Source organism: Monodelphis domestica, chromosome 5 (genome assembly GCF_027887165.1).
Source record: "Monodelphis domestica isolate mMonDom1 chromosome 5, mMonDom1.pri, whole genome shotgun sequence".
Lineage (NCBI taxonomy): Eukaryota > Metazoa > Chordata > Mammalia > Didelphimorphia > Didelphidae > Monodelphis > Monodelphis domestica.
The window spans coordinates 216,862,301-216,881,553 of record NC_077231.1 but is presented as its reverse complement, the minus strand read 5'-3'; the positions used below and the strand labels follow the sequence as shown (position 1 = coordinate 216,881,553).

General features: G+C 37.7%; 1 protein-coding gene across 1 annotated transcript; it reads left to right on the top strand.

Annotated features, from left to right (window-relative positions):
• Window positions 1-1,688: 1,688 nt before the first annotated feature.
• CLEC5A (C-type lectin domain containing 5A) lies at window positions 1,689-18,506 on the top strand. The gene is made up of 7 exons (XM_007504464.2): window positions 1,689-1,885; window positions 2,875-2,970; window positions 6,909-6,977; window positions 8,879-8,944; window positions 14,051-14,187; window positions 16,606-16,715; window positions 18,000-18,506. The coding sequence occupies exons 2-7, from the start codon at window positions 2,883-2,885 to the stop codon at window positions 18,112-18,114; spliced, it is 585 nt and encodes a 194-aa protein (XP_007504526.1). The 5' UTR covers window positions 1,689-1,885; window positions 2,875-2,882; the 3' UTR covers window positions 18,115-18,506.
• Window positions 18,507-19,253: the final 747 nt, after the last annotated feature.

Sequence of the window (19,253 nt, the reverse complement as noted above, 5' to 3'; positions counted from 1 at the left end):
TGTTTCAGTTTATGCAAACTAGAAGTAGCTCACTCTTGAACCTTACTCTCATTTGCACTGGTCATAAAGGGAAAGCACACACAAACACAGAGTTGGGAACAGAAATACATTTCTCTTAAGAGAAATAGAAGGGGAAAGGGGGAAGATAGAAGGGATAATTAGAGGAATAGTATATTAAGGAAGGGGGCTTAGACCTAAGTAAAATAAACCCCTCAGGCACAAACATTATTGATCTTTTGTGGTGGAAAAGAACTGGAAATTGATGGGATATCCATCAACTGGGAAATAGCTGAACAAATTATAGTATGTACATGTGATGGAATTATTGTTCTGTATGAAATGAGGAAGGGAATAGTTTTAAAGAAATCTTGAAGGACTTACATGAACTGATATTGAGTGAAATGAGCAAATCCAGAAGAATAATTTAAACAACAATAAAGTTCTTTGAAAGATTAGGAATTTGGATCAGTTCAATGACCAAATCATGGTTCCAGAGAACTCATTATGGAACATGTTACCCATCTCCTGCTAGAGAGGTGAAGGTCTCAGAATGGAGAATGAGAATTTTTTTTTCTTTGGTCTTACAAGGTGAAAAATGGTTTTGATTGACTCTAAGTATTCATGACAATGTTTTATTTATTTTTTCTTATTTGGGAATTGGAAGAAAGAAGAAAAGGAAAATATTGGCTTATTGAAAAAGAATAAAATTTAATTTAAAAATATCATATATGCCTATCTCCTTATTTTATTATTGCTATTTGTTCTTGTTATTAATATTATTAATTATTTATTTAACAATTAATTATCTTAAATATTGTTATTAAAAATAAAATCAGTCTTTAGATATCTTTTTAAGGTTTGCAAAATGCTTTACATATATTACTTTATTTGATCTTTGCAATAATCCAGTGATATTGTGCTATTATTTTCTCCATTTTACAAATGAGGAAACTAAGGTTAAGAGGGGATGAGTGGTTTGTACAGGGTTAATACAGCTACTGCCTGAGGGAGGATTTGGATACTTCCTGACTCCAAGTACAACACTCTATCCACTCTACCACCTAACTGCCTTAAATGAGGAAACTGAGGTTGAGAGGAATGAGGTCATTTTTTTTTTCACTGACTCAATCAGTCCTGATTTCTCATTTCAAAATTGTTTTGTTTTCCATTTCTTCATTTCTATATTTTCCTTATCCCTCTTCTAAACTTCCAGACTTCCTCAAATGTCACTGCCTTCTCACCCCAAACGTCATCCAAAAGGTAGCATATTTAAAACATACATGTATGTATGTATGTGTTTGTATGTACATGTGTGGATATATAGATGGATGATGGATGGCTGGGTGACTGTACGTGTATGTGTGTGTGTCAATATAGATGAAATTTAGGTAATCAGATCCAGCCTTGGCTGACTGGAGTTATTTTAATTCACATGAATCTGAGGAAATTAGTCTTTCCTGTCTCGTGGGCAAAAGCTTTCAAACAACAATGAATATGCCTGGATTTCTTTCAAAGCAGTCAGGGTAAGATTGTAACAGGATGATGAAAGCATGGGGAGTCCTTTCCTCCTCCATCTGGTGGGTACTTCCCTCCACTTGCCTGCCAGAGTTAAAAAAAAAAAATAAAACCCTTTTGCCTCCTCCCCCTGGCTGGCCTCCCCCTTTCTTTCCACCCTCAAGAGCCAGAAGGGGAAGCGGTGCATTCTTGCAAGCAGTATATTCTTGCAAGCAATGTTGCCAAGATCAAGAGAAGGTCTCAGAGGAAACAACCTAACTTAGAGGAAGATCAGAGGTCTGGAATCTCCCAGAAACCCTAGCCCACCTGGGAGGAGGGGGTCTTTTCTGAGCACCGTCCAGCCCAGGCTGCCTCCCAGGGGAAGTCCTGGGTGAGTCTAACTTTTTTTTTTCCTTTACAGAAATTTAGCTTCCTCCTCAGTCTGTCCAGGCACATTTTACAATGCAGTTACATTTTCCTTTATGAATTTAGAAGTTGGGTCATTTGAAGCAAATATCTTCCTGTCTATATGAAATATCACCTAAACCTGCCTTTATAATTTGAATTTTGTTTTTGTTTTCTCCAGTAGCCTGCTGACAATTTGTGCTCTTTTGGTATTTCTGATCTTTCTCCCTTTACCTCTCTTTCCTTTTTGAAAATCTTTCCCTTCTGTCTCAGAATTGATACAAAGTACTGGTTTTAAGGTAGAAGAGCAAAAAGGGCTACATGATAAGGGTCAAGTGACTCGTCCTGGGCGACACAACTATAAAAGTGTCAGGGTTAGGTTTGAACCCAGGACCTCCAATCTCCAGGACTGGCTCACTATCCACTGGGTCACCTAGCTGCCTTTCATTTTCATACTATATGCATCTTCAAGATATGTTTCTTGCAGACAATACATGCGTAAGATTTGTTTTTACACCTGTCCTGCCTCAGTGGCACTTTTAGTGTTTGCTTTTGAGCATCTCAGCTCTCTTTCCAAGGGCTTAACTGAGATGGCCACAGGTCTAGAGTAAGTGTCTGGAGTATAATGTGTGAGGACAGTTTTTCAGACAGAAATCTCAACTGAAAACCATTTGAATACTGCACCCTGTGGGGATAGGAAGTCATCACTGGATTTGGCTAAGAAAATGCCCAATTTCTACCCCTCGATTAGGAAAGATGGGTGCTAGTAGGGGGTGGGGGGAAAGAATAGGAGAAACACAATGAGTGAGAAGTTTAAAGGCTCCCTTGGGGGACAGAGACTCTACCTGCACTTTTGGCCATCTCTGTATCATTAGCTTGCTGGTCTTCTATAACTCTCAGAGATCTCTGTGTAGGAAAGATCCCATAGAGATAAATAGCAATGTACCTAATGATGCTTCTCTCTGCCCCATGTAGGCTACACTATGGCCTTTATAAACTGTCACATGATCCTCTCGGTAGTCATTGTCGTGACTATCAAAGTTACCGGTACAACCTTTTTTCTCCTTTATCGTAAGTACTTGGTTCCTCTCTCATCCCTTTCTTCTTTATCCATGCCCCTGCCCTGGCAACGGGAGGCTCATTATAGAGGTCAAGTCCAGTCCTTTATCCCCGTAATTGTCTGTGAAATTGAAAATGTCTATACTAGGCAAGACAGGTCTAGATCAGTGCTATATGATATGGAGGTGGAATGGACCAAAAACATAAGCTATGTCTGTGAGGACAACATGATCAGGTAGTTCAGATTCCACAAATAAATAGCTTCTATTCTCTCTATTAATCTGGGCAATGAGTTAAATAAAATAGCTTTTGGTTTTCCTTCTAGAATTTTGAAGAGCCAATATTATAATTATAAAGCCAGTGAAAGACAACCAGAACACCTGTATCATAGACTATAAGGCAATTAGGTGGAGCAGTGGATAGACAGCTAGATGTGGAGTCAGGAAGACTCATCTTCTTGAGTTCAAATCTGGCCTCAGACTGTTACTAGCTATATGATCTTGGACAAGTCACTTAATTTTGCCTTTGTTTCCTCATCTGTAAAATGAACTAGAAAAGGAAATGGCAAAGCACTCCAGTATTTCTGCCAAGAAAATCTCAAATGGGATCACAAAGAGGACACAGGTGAAATGACCGAACAATAATAACATCATAGGGTATTGTAATTATGTTAAACCAAACTAGCATAACACCAAGTAGATATGGAGTATGTGAGTCTTCCATAGCATTCTTATATACTCAGATTATAAAGGGCATCTTAAGTGAGAGAGAGTCTTATAAGAGCAGCAGCAAGATTCTACAAACTCTCTCCTCCTTCCATGCCAAAACTTCCATTCCAAACCCAATGGAGGGAGAAATGAGGAAGGAAATGTTACCAGGAGTCAGAAATTGTGCAAGGGGTAGTCTACAATCCTTACCCAATCTGGAACTATCTTCCCCTGCATCTGGCCATGGTATATGAAATTCCCTACTCCAATTCAAAATACTCCAATATCTCTCTATCATCTCCAGAATTAAAGAGAAAATCCTCTGTTCAGCATCCAAAACCTTCACAACTTGGACCCCTCGTATATTTCCAGTCTTCTTGCATTACCAATACATTTTTAACATCTTTGCCTTCTGACTTAGAATCTATATATACTAAGTATTGGTTCTAAGGCAAAAGAGAGCTAAGGGTTAGGTAATTAGAGTTAAGTGACTTACCCAGGGTCCTATGTAGTCTTTAGTACAGTGACACTGGTCTTCTTGTTGTCCCTCAAATAATACACACCATATCTCAGCTCCAGGCATTTTCTCTGGCTGTCCATGGAATGCTGCTCTCCTTCATCTCTGACTCCTGGCTTCCCTGGCTTCTTTCAAGAGTCAGATAAAATCCATCTCCTATAAGAAGTCTTTCTGTTAATGCCAATGACTCCCTTCTTTTATCATCAATTTATCCTGAAGATAGATTGTTTATATTTGGTTGTTTTCATGCTATTTGCCTCAAAACTCTGTGAGAGCAGAGACCATCTTTGACCTTTTCTTGATTCCCCAATGCTTAGAATAAGACTTGGCACATAGTAAGTGCTTAATAAATACTGACTATCTGATAAAAGGAAGGAAGAAATCATCAATTAACAAATATTTGTTGCTGTTTATTTTTTTTTTTAAACCCTTACCTTCTGTCTTGGAGTCAATACACAGTATTGACTCCAAGGCAGAAGAGTGGTAAGGGCTAAGCAATAGGGGTCATGTGACTTGCCCAGGGTCACACAGCTGGGAAGTGTCTGAGGTCAGATTTGAATCTAGGACCTCCCTTCTCTAGATCTGGCTCTCAATCCACTGAGCTACCCAGCTGCCCCCTGTTGCTATTTATTTCCTGATATCATTCTAAGCACTAAGAGAGATACAGAGAAATGAGACATAGTCCCTGTCCTCAAAGAACTAAGACTTGTCCACCCTAGATGGACAATTTCACATAAGATCATGGACATCAGGGATGCAAGCCCATTAAAGAAGTCTCTGAGTTAGATCAAAAATTGATATTAATTTGCATAATAGACATGTATATAATTTTTATGTTATTCATCTTAAGTTAAGCAAGGCAAAGTAGCATACAGGATGAAGAGCTGAACATAGGGAGATCTAGATTCAGATTCTTCTTTAGACACTTACTAGCAATGTGATACTGGGCAAGGCTTTTAACTTATCTCAGTGTCAGTCTTCTCATCTATAAAATGGAAATAATAATAGCATCTACCCCCCACTCCCCAGAGTTGTTATGAGGATCAAAAGAATTAACAAGTGTAAAGTGCTTACAAACCCTAAAGCACTATATAAATTTTAGCTATCAGTATATCATCATTTTTTAACCACTTGAGTTTCAGGAAGGTTTTAAGACTATAACTTATAGGACAGGGGCAATCTGCATTTATGAAAGAAATTAGCAGCCCCAGGAATTCCAGTACTGACAAGACATATTGATATGAGCAAACTTTAGAATCCTAGCACTTAGAACTGGAAGGGACCTTAAAAATCATCTGGTCAAATACTCCCCACCCTATCCTATACACAGGCATTTTATTTTAACTTTTTAAAAATCCTTACCTCCTGTCTTAGAATTAATAGTAAGCCATATTTCAAGGCAGAAGGGTGGTAAGGACTAGGCAACTGGAGTTAAGTGACTTGTCCAAGGTCACATATCTAGGAAGTATCTGAAGCCAGATTGGAATACAGGACCTCTGGAGTCCAGGTCTGGCTCTCAATCCACTGAGCCACCAACCTGCCACACAAACATACACATTTTAAAGGGGAGGAACCTAACATCTCAAGAGGTAAAAGGATTTGCCAAAGGTTATACAGATAACTGGAATTTTAACTCAGATCTCACCTGACTGAAGTTTTAGCATTCTGTTCACTATATCAAGCTGCCATTTCCTGACTAAGAAACCAAACCCTTTCCACCCAAACAGGTTCATGTGTCCCTTATTGTGTCAGATTGGAATAATTCTTCCCAGTATAATAATATTTTGGTAGGATGGAATAGCCTTTCCCAGGAAAAAATCCTCAAGTTGTAAGGCTACTGAACAGATTATATACAGGGTTTTAGTGGATTGCTGCTACTTCTATCCACTGTCCACAGAGGTAAATGTAAGCTCCTTGAGAGTAGGAACTATTTTCTGTTTTGTCTTTGAATCCCTTGAGTCTAGCACATAGTAGGCACATAAAAAATTCTGAGTGCATTAGATAGGATCAAAGAAGAGAAATCCCAACCCCCAGCTCCACCACCAGCCTCCTTTACCAGGAAGATTAAATATGAACAAAAAAAGAAAAAAATATTCCCCTTTCTCTCACAGGAAGTTTTTGCTCTATCCCTCCTCTAAGACAGTAGGAATGCTAAGAATCTTCAGAGTATGTATAAAGTCAGCCTCCCCAGGTAGCTATTCTCAATTTGGGATTAGTACACTCAGAGTGAGAGGAAAGTTAAAGAAGTTGTAAAGTCAGGATCTGTTACTCACTAAGCAGATGTTTGGTAGTGCCCATGGCTGACAATGGCAAGAAGGGTTGAGTTGACTTCCCCATCTAGGATTTCCCCATCATTCTCCTTCTTTCCTCTCATTTTTCCTCACCTATAAGATCTACTATCATCCCTAAGGAGATGAAAAGGGAATGAGGATGTGACTGACCTTGTAGCATATTAGACATCCTTGTTTAAGTAGTGGAAAAGTAAGAAAGAGACAGTATTTTAGAATTGTTGGCTTATCACAATAGATCCCCAAGCCCATTAATCCTTTAATTAAAGGAGAGAGAGAGAGAGAGAGAGAAAGAGAGAGAGAGAGAGAGAGAGAGAGAGAGAGAGAGAAACAGTATCTAACAGACAATTCTGAGTTGGATCATATTAATGGTTGGTTGTTGGAGTCATTGGAGAAGATTCTTTCTGAGTTGATACTAACAAGCAACTATGTCTTCAGTGCCACAGATTTTCCCTCCTGTCCTTGAAAGGAGCCTCAATTCCACCAGCACGGAGAAAAGCATAACAGGTAATAATGGACTGGCTTATTAGTGGACTCTTCCCATCATTACCCTTTCTTGACATTCTTTACTGGTTGTTGAATTCCTTCACCTTTCACATAGTCCTTCCATTGTCATATTTATTTCCTTGGAAAGGTGAGACCCTTGGGAAAGGGAGGGAAATTATTAGTTTATCTCTATAGCCCAAGATAGATATAACAAGACCATGAACTAAAGTAAAGGCTATGTGAAAGAGAAAAGAGGATAAATCAGAGAAATGTTTGGAGGTCAATCAATAAAACTTAGCTCCTAACAATATGTGGGTGGTTAAAGAAAGGTAGACTTTCCTCCCCTCCTAATAAGGATGTCACTGGTTTGGAACCTAAATAGCTGACCAGGTGGTGGCTTCCAACAGAGATAGAGAAATTTGGAGAAGAAATAAATTGGGACTAAAATATAATGAATTGTTTTATTTTGAGCTTGAGATGACTATAGGAGATTCGAGGCAGGGGGCATAGTAGATACAGTTCAACCTCTGTGTGCCTCAGTTTCATCAACAGTAAAATAAAGATAATAATAGCACTTATGTCATAGGAATAGGAAAATAAAAGAAGGTATTTAGAAAATATTTTGCAAACCTTTTAATAGTCATTAAAACTACTATTACTACAATTATCTTTATTGTATAATAAGCAGGAATATAGAAGTGGAGAGCAGAAGAGAGGTCAAGGGAGCATAGCAATGATAATTGAACAAATGGGAGTTGATGGACCTACTGAGAGAGAGCAGAGAAATAAGAGGAAAAAGCTTTGGAGGATGCCTACACATAATACGTAAGAGAAGAATGAAGGTCTAGCAAAAGAAAATTACAAAAAAATAAGAAAATCAAGAAAGCATAGTGTCACAGAAACCAAGGAAGGAAAGATTAGGGAAGAGCAAAGGGTCATTAACTGCAAAGGTTAAGTAGAATAAGAATTTAGGAAAGAGCACTGACTTTATCAGATAAGAGCTACAAGGTTGACATTGGAGAATGCAATTCCAGTCATATAATGTACTGAGAAGCTATATATTGCACTATGCTGACATGTAAATGGGAGTCTATGTCAATAAATGATAGATGAAAAATATTGAGTACAGAATATCTTTTCTGGAAGTTTGGTTGTGGGGAAAGAGTCACAGACTTACATCAAGGAATATAATAAATACAAGGTTTTTAAGGATGGAAGAGACCTGGGCAGGCTTATATGTGCTAGGGAAAAAATCAGGAAATAAGTGAAAATGTAAAAGCAATATATTGGATTTACTAGAAATAAACAATATGTACATACTTTGGACACTAGGCATAATGATGTGATGTAACTAGGGGAGCAAAAATTAATAAATGATAATGCAATATTGACTTGTGGAGCTTAGTGCTGAAGAAATTCAGAGATATGTTGTGGCTGGGGAATGGAGTTGTGAGGATGAAGACTGTCATCTAAGACAATTTTTTGATAGAAGCCAATTCTTTTTTTTTTTTAACTCTTACCTTCTGTCTTGGAATCAATACTGTGTATTGGTTCCAAGGCAGAAGAGTGGTAAGGGCTAGGCAATGGGGGTTAAATGACTTGCCCAGGATCACACAGCTAAGAAGTGTCTGAAGCCACATTTGAACCTAGGACCTCCAGTCTTTAGGCCTGGCTCTCAATCCACTGAGCTACTCAGTTACCCCCAATAGAAGCAAATTCTTGAGCTAGGTTTTGAAACAAAGTTCATAGAATCTTGGATCGAAAGGGACATTAGAGTTTCATCTCTTCCCACTGCAAATGAAGAAAATGAGGTTCTTAGAGGTTACCTCTCTAGTGTCAGACAGAAAAAAAAAAAATTAGAAGAGTATAGCTTTAAGCCCAAATTGCTCTCAGGGCTAAAGTCAATGATTATTCTCTTTCAGCACCATCGATATCTCCCACTACCTTTGAAGGGACCTTCAACTCTACCATTAAAAACAACATTACTGGTAACTTCTAGGGGGACCATCCCTACTTGACTTCAGTGATCTGACCTCTTTGGTAATCTCTTTCCATTTTCAACTTCTCAACATCCTACTTCACTAATTATCTGGTCACTGCCACCCATGTTTTCAAGTTCTGTTCTTCCTCCCCCCCCCCCTTGCTCTTTCTTCTCTTTTCCCCCTTCTTCCTTTCCTCCTTTGCCCTCTCTTTCATTCCTTTCTTTCCTGGACTTTCTTCTCTCACTCTTTTTTTTTTAACCCTTACCTTCCGTCTTGGAGTCAATACTATGTATTGGTTCCAAGGCAGAAGAGTGGAAAGGGCTAGGCAATGGGGGTTAAGTGACTTGTCCAGGGTCACACAACTGGGAAGTGTCTGAGGCCATATTTGAACCCAGGACCTCTCATCTCTAGTCCTAGTCCTCAATCCACTGAGATACCCAGCTGCCCCCTTCTCTCACTCTTGTTACCCTACTTCATCACTCATTGAATGTGCATTTGGTAAAGAACTCTGAAATTCCACATGCATGTGAACTCTAGCTTATATATTTCCAATAGCACCTAGTTTATCACTGTGACTCACATCTTGTCCTTTTTCTGCCACTTTCAAAAGCATATTAGCTTCTTAGCATCTTAGCTTCATGAACCAGGATCAGCATCCTAACCAACCTCAGTTTTGTGAACACGAAAATAAGAGACTGGAACCTTGACTTTCCAGTGGTCAACAGTTGCCACCCATGCTGTATGTAGCAAGTACTACAGGAGGCACAAAATAAGCTGAGTCCTCATATTTAGAACACTAAACATGCAAATAAACATGCAAAATAAATATGGAGGATAAAGTCCAGTACCCTTAGTAAAGTGTTTAGAGAATTAAAAGAAAAATTGTAGATGGGATAAAGGTAGAATACCTAAGGAAAGTTGCTTGAAGAAGGTAATTCTTGAACTGGACTTTAAAAGAAATTGGTATTTAGAGGTGGAAGGGACTTTAGATCTCCAGCTTCTTCATTCTAAAAATGAGGGCATCGATGTTCAAAGAGGTCATATGTAGTAAATAGAAAAACCAAGACTTGCCCTGCTCTTCCTAAGGATCAAGACCAACAATTGGTTTTGTTTGCTGTTCTACCGATCTCATGTGCCACTTCTGAAGGGAACTTCAAATACATGACCCCAGAGAACAGAGGAACAGGTAACTTCTAGATGAACCATTACCACTTGGCTTCAATGATCTGGCTTCTAGGCCAGACCTTTTCTCAATATCCCCTTTCTGACATCTTTTTCTCTTAATGGTCTAATTACTAACATGTTTTCACCCTTGCCTCTGTTCCTTACCTTCTTATTTTATTCCTTTTTTCTTTCCTTTTTATATTCTTCTACTTTGCCCCTCTTCTATATAGGAAATAAGGGAGCATCACAGAAGGGCAAAAAGATAAAATACATTCAGGAATGATGGTTTCAAACAGAACAAAACCAAAACTGATTCATAAAATATCATGGTTGGAAGGAACCTTAGAGACATTAGAGGATAACCCTGTAAAAATGGAGATTTGAACCCCAGACGTCAATCCCCAGAAGTTTTTGGCAGTTCCCAGAATTCCCTATAATCTCACTTGAATCCCCACCTGGGCAGAGAACAAAATGGGTATTTAAACTGACTGTACCACCTGCTTGCTCTCTGCTTCTGCTTCTAAGCACACATGGCTCTCAAGATGTAGTAAATGAATTGTGAATGGGCTAGTACTCTAGGTACGTGCCTTCTTATTTTGTATTTCTTTATCCTTGAATTCTAATAATCTTTAATAAACCTCTAAAAATATAATACTTTTAGTAGAGAAACTAATTTAATTGTTACAACCCTTCCCTTTGATGGATGAAACTGAGATCCAGAGAAGACACATGCACAGCATAGGGACCACTTGATTCATAGTATTTGAGTTAAAAACTTGGCTCTGATACTTATTTCCTGTATGACCATAGAAAAGTCACTTTACTTCTATAAGTTTCAGTTTCTCATCTGTAAAATGAAGGGATTGGACAAGATGGCCTTTAAGGTACCTTTAACTTCTGAATCTAAATCTGTGATCCTATCAAATCACCTCTTTGTCCAAACTAAGAAAGTTAAACAACACAGTTGAGAGTCAAATACATCCACTAGAAGTAGATCAAATTTACTTTTTAAATAAATTTGTACTGAATAAAAACCAAATAAAATGAATGTATCCAAATACATTATAGAACAGAGGAGCAGATTATACATGCATCAGTTCCTTGAATTTCAGTGAATGAATATAGAATGCTGCATTACACAAGTAGTTCTAAAGGTAAGATTATGAGGGGAAACTGGAAAGGTATTATTATACTTGACAGCTTCCAATGATAGCCTCAATAAAATATCATCTTACCTCTGACTACTGTTCATCATCAGAGGAACCAAGATCACCTCAAGTACTGAAAAGAACAGGGTCAATTTAGTTAGAGGAGAAAGCTTTTGGGATGAAGTAAAAATATGATTCTATTCTAATAAACTCAAGAAGAGTGTCTAAGTTCTTTCTATATTGTGGAATTCAATTATAATAAATATTAAGGTAGAAATAACTTTCTTATTCCAGCAAATTACCTAATGAAAACAAACAGACAACTTCCTAGAAGTGAATTGGCAAGTGAAAAACAAACTTTTTTCCCCCTTGCCATGGATAGAGAGAGATTTTATGCACATGCCTTAATATTTCAGCCTTTCCCTCTTTCTTCTTTTCTCCTAGAACTCTTTGGATATTGTTTGTCATGGTAGTGTGGAAATTTTTCTTGGGTTGATTAGAGAGATAATCATATTGGGGCAATAACATGCAAACAATTATGTACAAATAAGCTACTAACAGGATAAATTAGAGGTAATCTTAGAAGGAATAAACTAGTATTAAGAGAGACTGGGAAAGGCTTCTTGCAGAAGATGGATTTTAGCTAGGACTTGAAGGAATCTAGAAGACAGTTAAAAAGGGAGAATGCTAATAAAATATCATTTTTACATTTTCTATTTGATGAAACTGAGGCAGAATTATTAAACTGGATTTACAGTAAATTTCAGAACCAAGAATCAAACCACTTTCCTTATCCAAAGTCAGTGCTCTCTTCACTACAAGAGGTACCATACTGCCTTTTTAGGAAAAGCAGATATGGTTAAAAATAGGGAAACTTAAGGGTAATTATCATTTGATGACTTCCTGAACTACTGAACTAGGCCAATATTTCCACTCCCTCACCAAAACCTACCCCTCTCTCTCTCTCTCTCTCTCTCTCTCTCTCTCTCTCTCTCTCTCTCTCTCTCTCTCTCTCTCTCTCTCTCTCTCTCTCTCTCTCTCTCTCTCTCTCTCTCTCTCTCTCTCTCTCTCTCTCTCTCCTCTCTCTCTCTCTCCCTCCCTCTCCTTTTAAATCCTTAATTTCTGTCAATACTGTTTCCACGGTGGAAGGGTAAGGGTTCAGTAACAGATGTTAAGTGACTTGCCCAGGGGTGCACAGCTGGAAAGTATCTGAGATCAAATTAGAACTCAGGACCTCCTATCCCCGGGCCTGGTTCTCTATCCACTGGGCAACCTAGCTGCCCCTAACTAATCTCTCTTTAACTCTTTAATTTGGCTTCTAACCAGAACATAGTATTACAACTATTTTCAAGTGTCACCAATGACATCCTTCTTGAAATACATAAGGGACTTTTCTCTAACTTTATTATCTTTAATCTTTCAATTGCATTACAAACTGCTTCTTCAAGATCTTTCTCCTTTAAGACATCATACAAAAATTAGAACAGGGAACATATTAGCTATCAGATTTATGAATAAGAAAGGGATTAATGAATTAACAAGAGATGGAGAGCATTGTGAGATGTAAAATGGATAATTTTGAGTACATTAAATTGAAAAAGGGTTTGTACAAATAAAACAAATGTTGCCAAGATTCAAAGAAAAGCAGAAAATGGGGGTGGGGTGAGTTAATTTTATACACAGACTCGAGGATAGGCATCTCATATCTAAAATACATAGAGAACTGTCAGATTTACAGACAATTTTCAGATAAAGAAATCAAAGTCATTTATAGGTATATGAAAAACTTCTCTAAATCACTACTGATTAGAAAAATTGACGCCAAAACAATTCTAAAATATCATCTCATCCCCATCAAATTGGCTAAAATGACAAATATTGGAGGGGATATGGGAAAATGTGGACACTGAAACACTGTTGATAGAACTGTGAATTGATACAACCGTTTTGAAAAAAAAATTGGTATTATATCCAGAGAGTTATATAAAACTGTGTATTCCTTCAGACCCAGTAATACCATTGCTGGATCTGTTTCCCAAAGAGATCAGAGAAAAAGGAAAAGAACTCATGTGTTTCAAAACTTTTATAGCAAGTTTCTTTTTAGTGGCAAAGAACTGGTTATGATTGTGATGGAAATCTACTGTACTATAAGAAATGGCAATCAGGCTAATTGAAAAAAAAACTTGAAAAAGAATTACATGGGATAACGAACAGTAAAATGAGTAGTACCAAGAGAACATTATACACAGCCACAGATTTACTACTTAAAGAATAACTTATGAATGTTACCTCCAGAGAATGAACTGAAAAATGGAAACATGAAAGGCATAATTTACCTATACATATTTGTCTCCTGGATGATGCCTTCTGTGATATAGAGAGGGGAGGGAAGGACTGAGACACTTTCAAATAAATTCTATTAATTAAAAAAAATTAATATACAAATAAAATCTAGTCACAACCAAATTTTTATTAACCCCACAAAACCAACTTCCCTCTTTCAAATGACTGATTTCTGTCAATGGTACCTTCATTTCCATTCTCCAAACCTCTTTGGCTCTTCCTTTCCCTCAATCCCTAGAGCATTATTCTCAGGGTACCTACAATTTGTTTCAAAAGTTAAGGCATATAGAAATGCCTACTATAGCAGATATGTTTCACAGGGATGGTACAAAGTTTCTCTTATTTGTTTCCTATTTGTCCCATTCATCTACTTATTCATAAGCCTAATAGATTATCCTCTCCCCAAATCACTGCTTGTTCACAGTCTCCCTTTCTTCTTTTTTTTTTCATCCTCCAGTCTGCCCCATTCGGTGGGAATATGAAAAGGGCAAATGCTATTTCTTCTCTACCAATGAAGAAAACTGGAATAAAAGTCAGAGTTCGTGCCTTAAGGAAGGGGCTACATTGGCAATTATCAATAACTCAGGGGAGCAGGTGAGAACTTCATATTAAAATAGGAAAAGGGCACCATTCTAGATGCCTGGGCTAGGACTGAAGTACCTTCAACTGGAGCAGATATGAGGAACTCATTTGGTGTGCATATGAAGGTCAAGGAAGGAGTGGTACTTACAATGTTGACATTTTTCTTATAAGACAATGGGCCTGGTATTCTAGGGTTGTGCTCAGTTACCTAGAGCAAATGGGAGGGGCATTCTAGCTGGAGTTGGAGATAAAGTGAGAAGGAGATTATGAAGGGAAAGAATGTTAAAATCCCTGAGATCACTTGAGAGGCTCCCTGGGATAGTAGAAAAAGCCCTAGTTTTGCTTGATTAAGTTTATTTTTTAAACAAAAATGTTTTGTTTTTTCTTTGGTTATTTATCTTTTTTCCCCCCACTGGGGTAAGAAAATAAATGCTTGTTAATTTTTTCAAATATAAAGAGATATTAAAAATACTAGGTAGTTCCATTTCTAACTCTTACTGCCTGTGACCATTGGCAAGTCACCCCCCCCCCTCCAAGGCTTCAATTTTTCATCTGGAAAATGAGATGTCTGAGGTTCCCTCCCAGCTCTAGACCTATGATCTTTTAAGTTGATTCTACAATTTGGCTTGTGTTTATCTCCATTAGTCATTAACATTTATTAAGCACCTACTCTGTGCCAAACACTTTTTTACTAAAGCATTGTGGATACAAGGAAAGGTAAATGACAGTCCATATTATCCTAAAGGAGTTTGTGGTTTACTAGGGGAGATGCAAAAACAACAAAAAACACCTTGGTAGAAACAAGCTAGTGATAGGATAAAATGGGGAAAAGTCCACAAAAAGAAGGGACTAGCATTAAGAGCAGTTGGGAAGGAGGGGAGATTTGAGCTGAGCTTTGAAGGAAGCTAGAAGATGAGAAGGAAGAACATTCCAGGAGGGGAGACAGCTAGTGAAAATAGACTTGTGAGAGGAACGACAAGGAAGCCAATGCCACTGGATCAAAGACTGTTTAGTGTTGGGGTATATAAAGTATAAGAAGCCTGGAAATGTGGAAGCAGGGCAGGATAGATATGAAGAACTTTGAATGAGAGTCTTCATTCTGTGCTTCCCACCTCCTCACAAAACAAAATTCAGAATCATTGATCCTAGGCAGGTAGGTTGGCTTATGGCCCCTGGAAGTCTTTAAGAAGGGACCAGATGACCACTCTCCAGAGATATTATTCCTGCTTCTGACAGGGATTAGACTTGATTGTCTCTGAAGTCCCTTGCAACTGTGATGTAATTCTTAATAAAGAAATCTAGGTGAGTCAATGAATAGAGTGCTGAACCTGGAGTCAGAAAGACTCATCTTTCTGACTTCAAATCTAACCTTAGACAGAGGCCATTACTAGCTAGGTGATCCTAAGCAATTTACTTAACCCTGCTTACCTTTATTTCCTCATCTGTAAAATGATCTGGAGAAGGAAATGGCAAACTGCTCCAGCATGGGGACTCAAAGAGTCAAATATCACTGAAACACCTGAGCAACAACAAGATGGGGTAAGACAAGGACCAGGAACTATAGGCATGGATAGGACAACTGAGGAATGATAGGTTAAAAGAGATGCTTTGTTAAAGGCCTGTTATAGAAATAAAGCTATATAAAGAGAAAAAGAACAGATGTGGAAAAAGAGAAGAGGGGAGAGGAAGGAAAATGGAGAGATGACCTAGGTTCAAATCTTAACTTTACTATAAATATCAAATAGTGTGATTTCGATTTAATCACAGACCTTTCCAATTGGGGTTTCATCATCTATAAAATAAGGAAGTATAAACTGATGACCTTTAAGTATCCTTCTAGCTCTCATCTTAATGAATCTAAAATCTAGACTGGTTCTCAGTATATCCTCAGAATACTTGTTGCATATGGAGACCCTCTCTCGTTTTTCAGACAAAAACACTGAGCTCCTAAGATCTTAATGACTTGCCCAAGAGACACCTAGTAAATAGTAGATTCAGAATTTGAACCCTGACATATATAATTGGTATATATTATTATTGGAGATTATTATTTTTCACCTTTTTCTATATTGAAAAAAATTTTTTACCCCAGCCTCCCTTCTTGAAAGATATATCCAAGAAACATAGATAGAACCAGAAAATAATGTTGTTATTGCTTACAATTTGTTATCACTTCTTGTTTTTTGTTATTGTTTCCATGGAGAGGATCTTGGAGGACATATATATCAAGATATTACAAAGTATTATGTTATTGTCCAAGAGATCTGAATTATTCATCGATTTATATCACTTTACCCTTTCGTTAGTGGGTAATTGAATCGACTGTAAAACTGAGAAATAACCCCTCAGTGTGACCAGGAAGAGTTATAATTATGATTTTAGTTTGGAGCAATGAAACTTGGTATTTCATTGGTGCAATTTCCTTTCCAGAATTTTCTCCAGAACAGAGCTGGCGTAGAGCCATATTTCATTGGCCTTCGGTATAACTTTTCACAAAGAAAGTGGAGGTGGATTGATGGTTCAGAAGACTTTGTGGTCACGTAAGTCAATAGACTTTAAGGATTGCATTTGACATAATAGGGAGGACATGATCCATGATTCTGCTGTCAAGGACTTCTCAATAGGCATTGAACTAATTGTCCTCATTCCTTCTCCTCCTCCCTGCCCATTTTACCAAATCACTTCATAGTGATTTTTTTTCCCTCCTGGGTCCTGTAGATACAGCATTTTTTTCCAGTTGAAGAATCTCACACCAAAGAACATGTAAAGACCTGCTTGTCAAAGATAAGTCTTAAAGTTAGAAATTTTTTTTTTATCTTAATGATATCATTTCCCATAAACGAGTCAGGACATAAATATGATCATTTCATTATCTTTATTTTTTAATTATTTTTTCCCAAATCCTTACCCTCCATCTTGGAATCAATACTAAGAGTCATTTCTAAGGTAGAAAAGTAGTAAAGGTTAAGCAATTGGGGTTAAGTGACCTGCCCAGGATCACATAGGGAATAGTGTCTGAAGCCACATTTGAATCCATAACCTTCTGATTCTAGGACTTGCTCTCTATCCATTGAGTCACCTAGCTGCCCATCTGAACTTACTTTTTCTTCCATTATTTTCTTCTTCACTCCCTGTTTCATTCTCCTGAATGACATGTGTTCCCAAGGACCCAAATGGAGGCTAACACAATTACTTTTATATTTCAGCTCCACTATACATAAAATAGGCTTTTGTGGAATATCCTGGGAACCAGCTCACCATTTTTAATATTCTTTCTACTTGAAAATGTGTTCTGAGTTCCAAAACAATTACTAACCAACTTTTAGAACACAACTTATAGGAACAGCTAGGTGACTCAGTGGATTAAGAACTAGACCCAGAAAAAGGAAGTCCTGGGTTAGAATCTGACCTTAGATACTTTTTAGTTGTATTACCCTGGGTAAGTCACTTTACCCCAATTGCCCAGCCCTTACTGCCCTTTTGCCTTGGATCCAATACTTCTATTGATACCAAATATTGATACCAAGATAGAAGGTAAAGATTAAAACACACACACACACACACACACACACACACACACACAACTCATTGTACTCTGAGTGTTTGTCCACATGGACTGAGAACTTAAGTTCTGATTCAAATTTTAAAGCAGACAGGGCATATGGCTTAATAAAAAAGGCAATTCTATTTGTGTAGAGTGAGCTGAACTAAAGCTAAGCAATAGGAAGTATCAAAGAATGAGAAAAACTCAATATCCAAGTCTGGATCATGGCTCTGGTCTCTCATCATGAGATATCTTGACCTTCTTTTCTCTCTCCACTCAGCATGTCAATTGACCCACCAGGTTTTGGCTGTGGAACTATTGGGGTCAGTATCAATGTGGAGGATTCATCTTGTGACATTTCTCATCGATGGATATGTGAGAAGATTGCCCCATAATCCTCTTTATTTTGGCCCAACTCCCTAAAATTATGAGAGAGGGATTTACCTCCCTAACGTACACCAAGGTCATGGGAGAGCCAAGATCATGGGAGAGCCCTCACTGGGGAAGTGATTCTCCAAACTTCTCTTCATTCAGTGGCACACTGAGAAATTTCTAGGCCATCTAGGAGGGAACGCTTCACCTTCTCTGGACACAGAAAAGATGGTTTTGTTTGGAAGGAGAAATGCCCGATACTTAGAAAAAGAGACTTGAAGGTAGGGATTCATGAGGAAAAATTCAATAGGTACTCTCCATCTCTCTGTACACGTGATCATCTATAGCTAATGTACTTTATTTAGTTTTATTTTCCTTTTTCTTAATTGCCTGATAAAAAATATTTCCATACCAACAGTATCTTGATTTAATTATAGGGGGAAAATTCCTTTCTGGGATCACTAGAGTTACAGAAATCCAAGTATTTTCAAGAAGCCAGAGGTTAATGGAAAATGTTGCCACAACAGAGATGTGGAATATTAAAAATTAAAGAAAATCTCATTTGGAGGGGTTTAGATTTTGTTCACAAGTATTATCCACCTTTAGGCTTGGAATATTTCTTTAAAAAGTATCATTTAGGAGGCAGTTTAGTGGTTCAGTGGATTGAGAAACACACTTAGAGATATAAAGTCTTGGTTTCAAATTTAGTTTCAGATACTTCCTAGCTGTGTGACTCTGGGCAAGTCATTTAGTGCCCATTGTCTAGCCCTTACTGCTCTTCTATCTTGCAACCAATATACAGTACTGATTCTAAGATGGAAGATAAGGTGGTGTTTTTTTTTAAGCAACTTTTACATTTTATTATGTGGGTGCCTACCTATTCAAATAAGACCAGCTCTGAGCACACACGTGTACACACACACACACACACACACACACACACACACACACACACACACCAACACATTGATTTCTTTCCATGCTTGTTAATACTTTTTTTAGTAATGAATTTCCAAAGGTGAAATCTAGCTTAGGGAAGTTGGGAAACTAGGATGCAATTGACCACAAAAGATGGGTTTGCAGCATCCTGAAATGTCCCAACATATTGACTGTCACACTGTGATGCAATGGAAGAGTCAAATTGAGAGTTGAAAAGAACCTT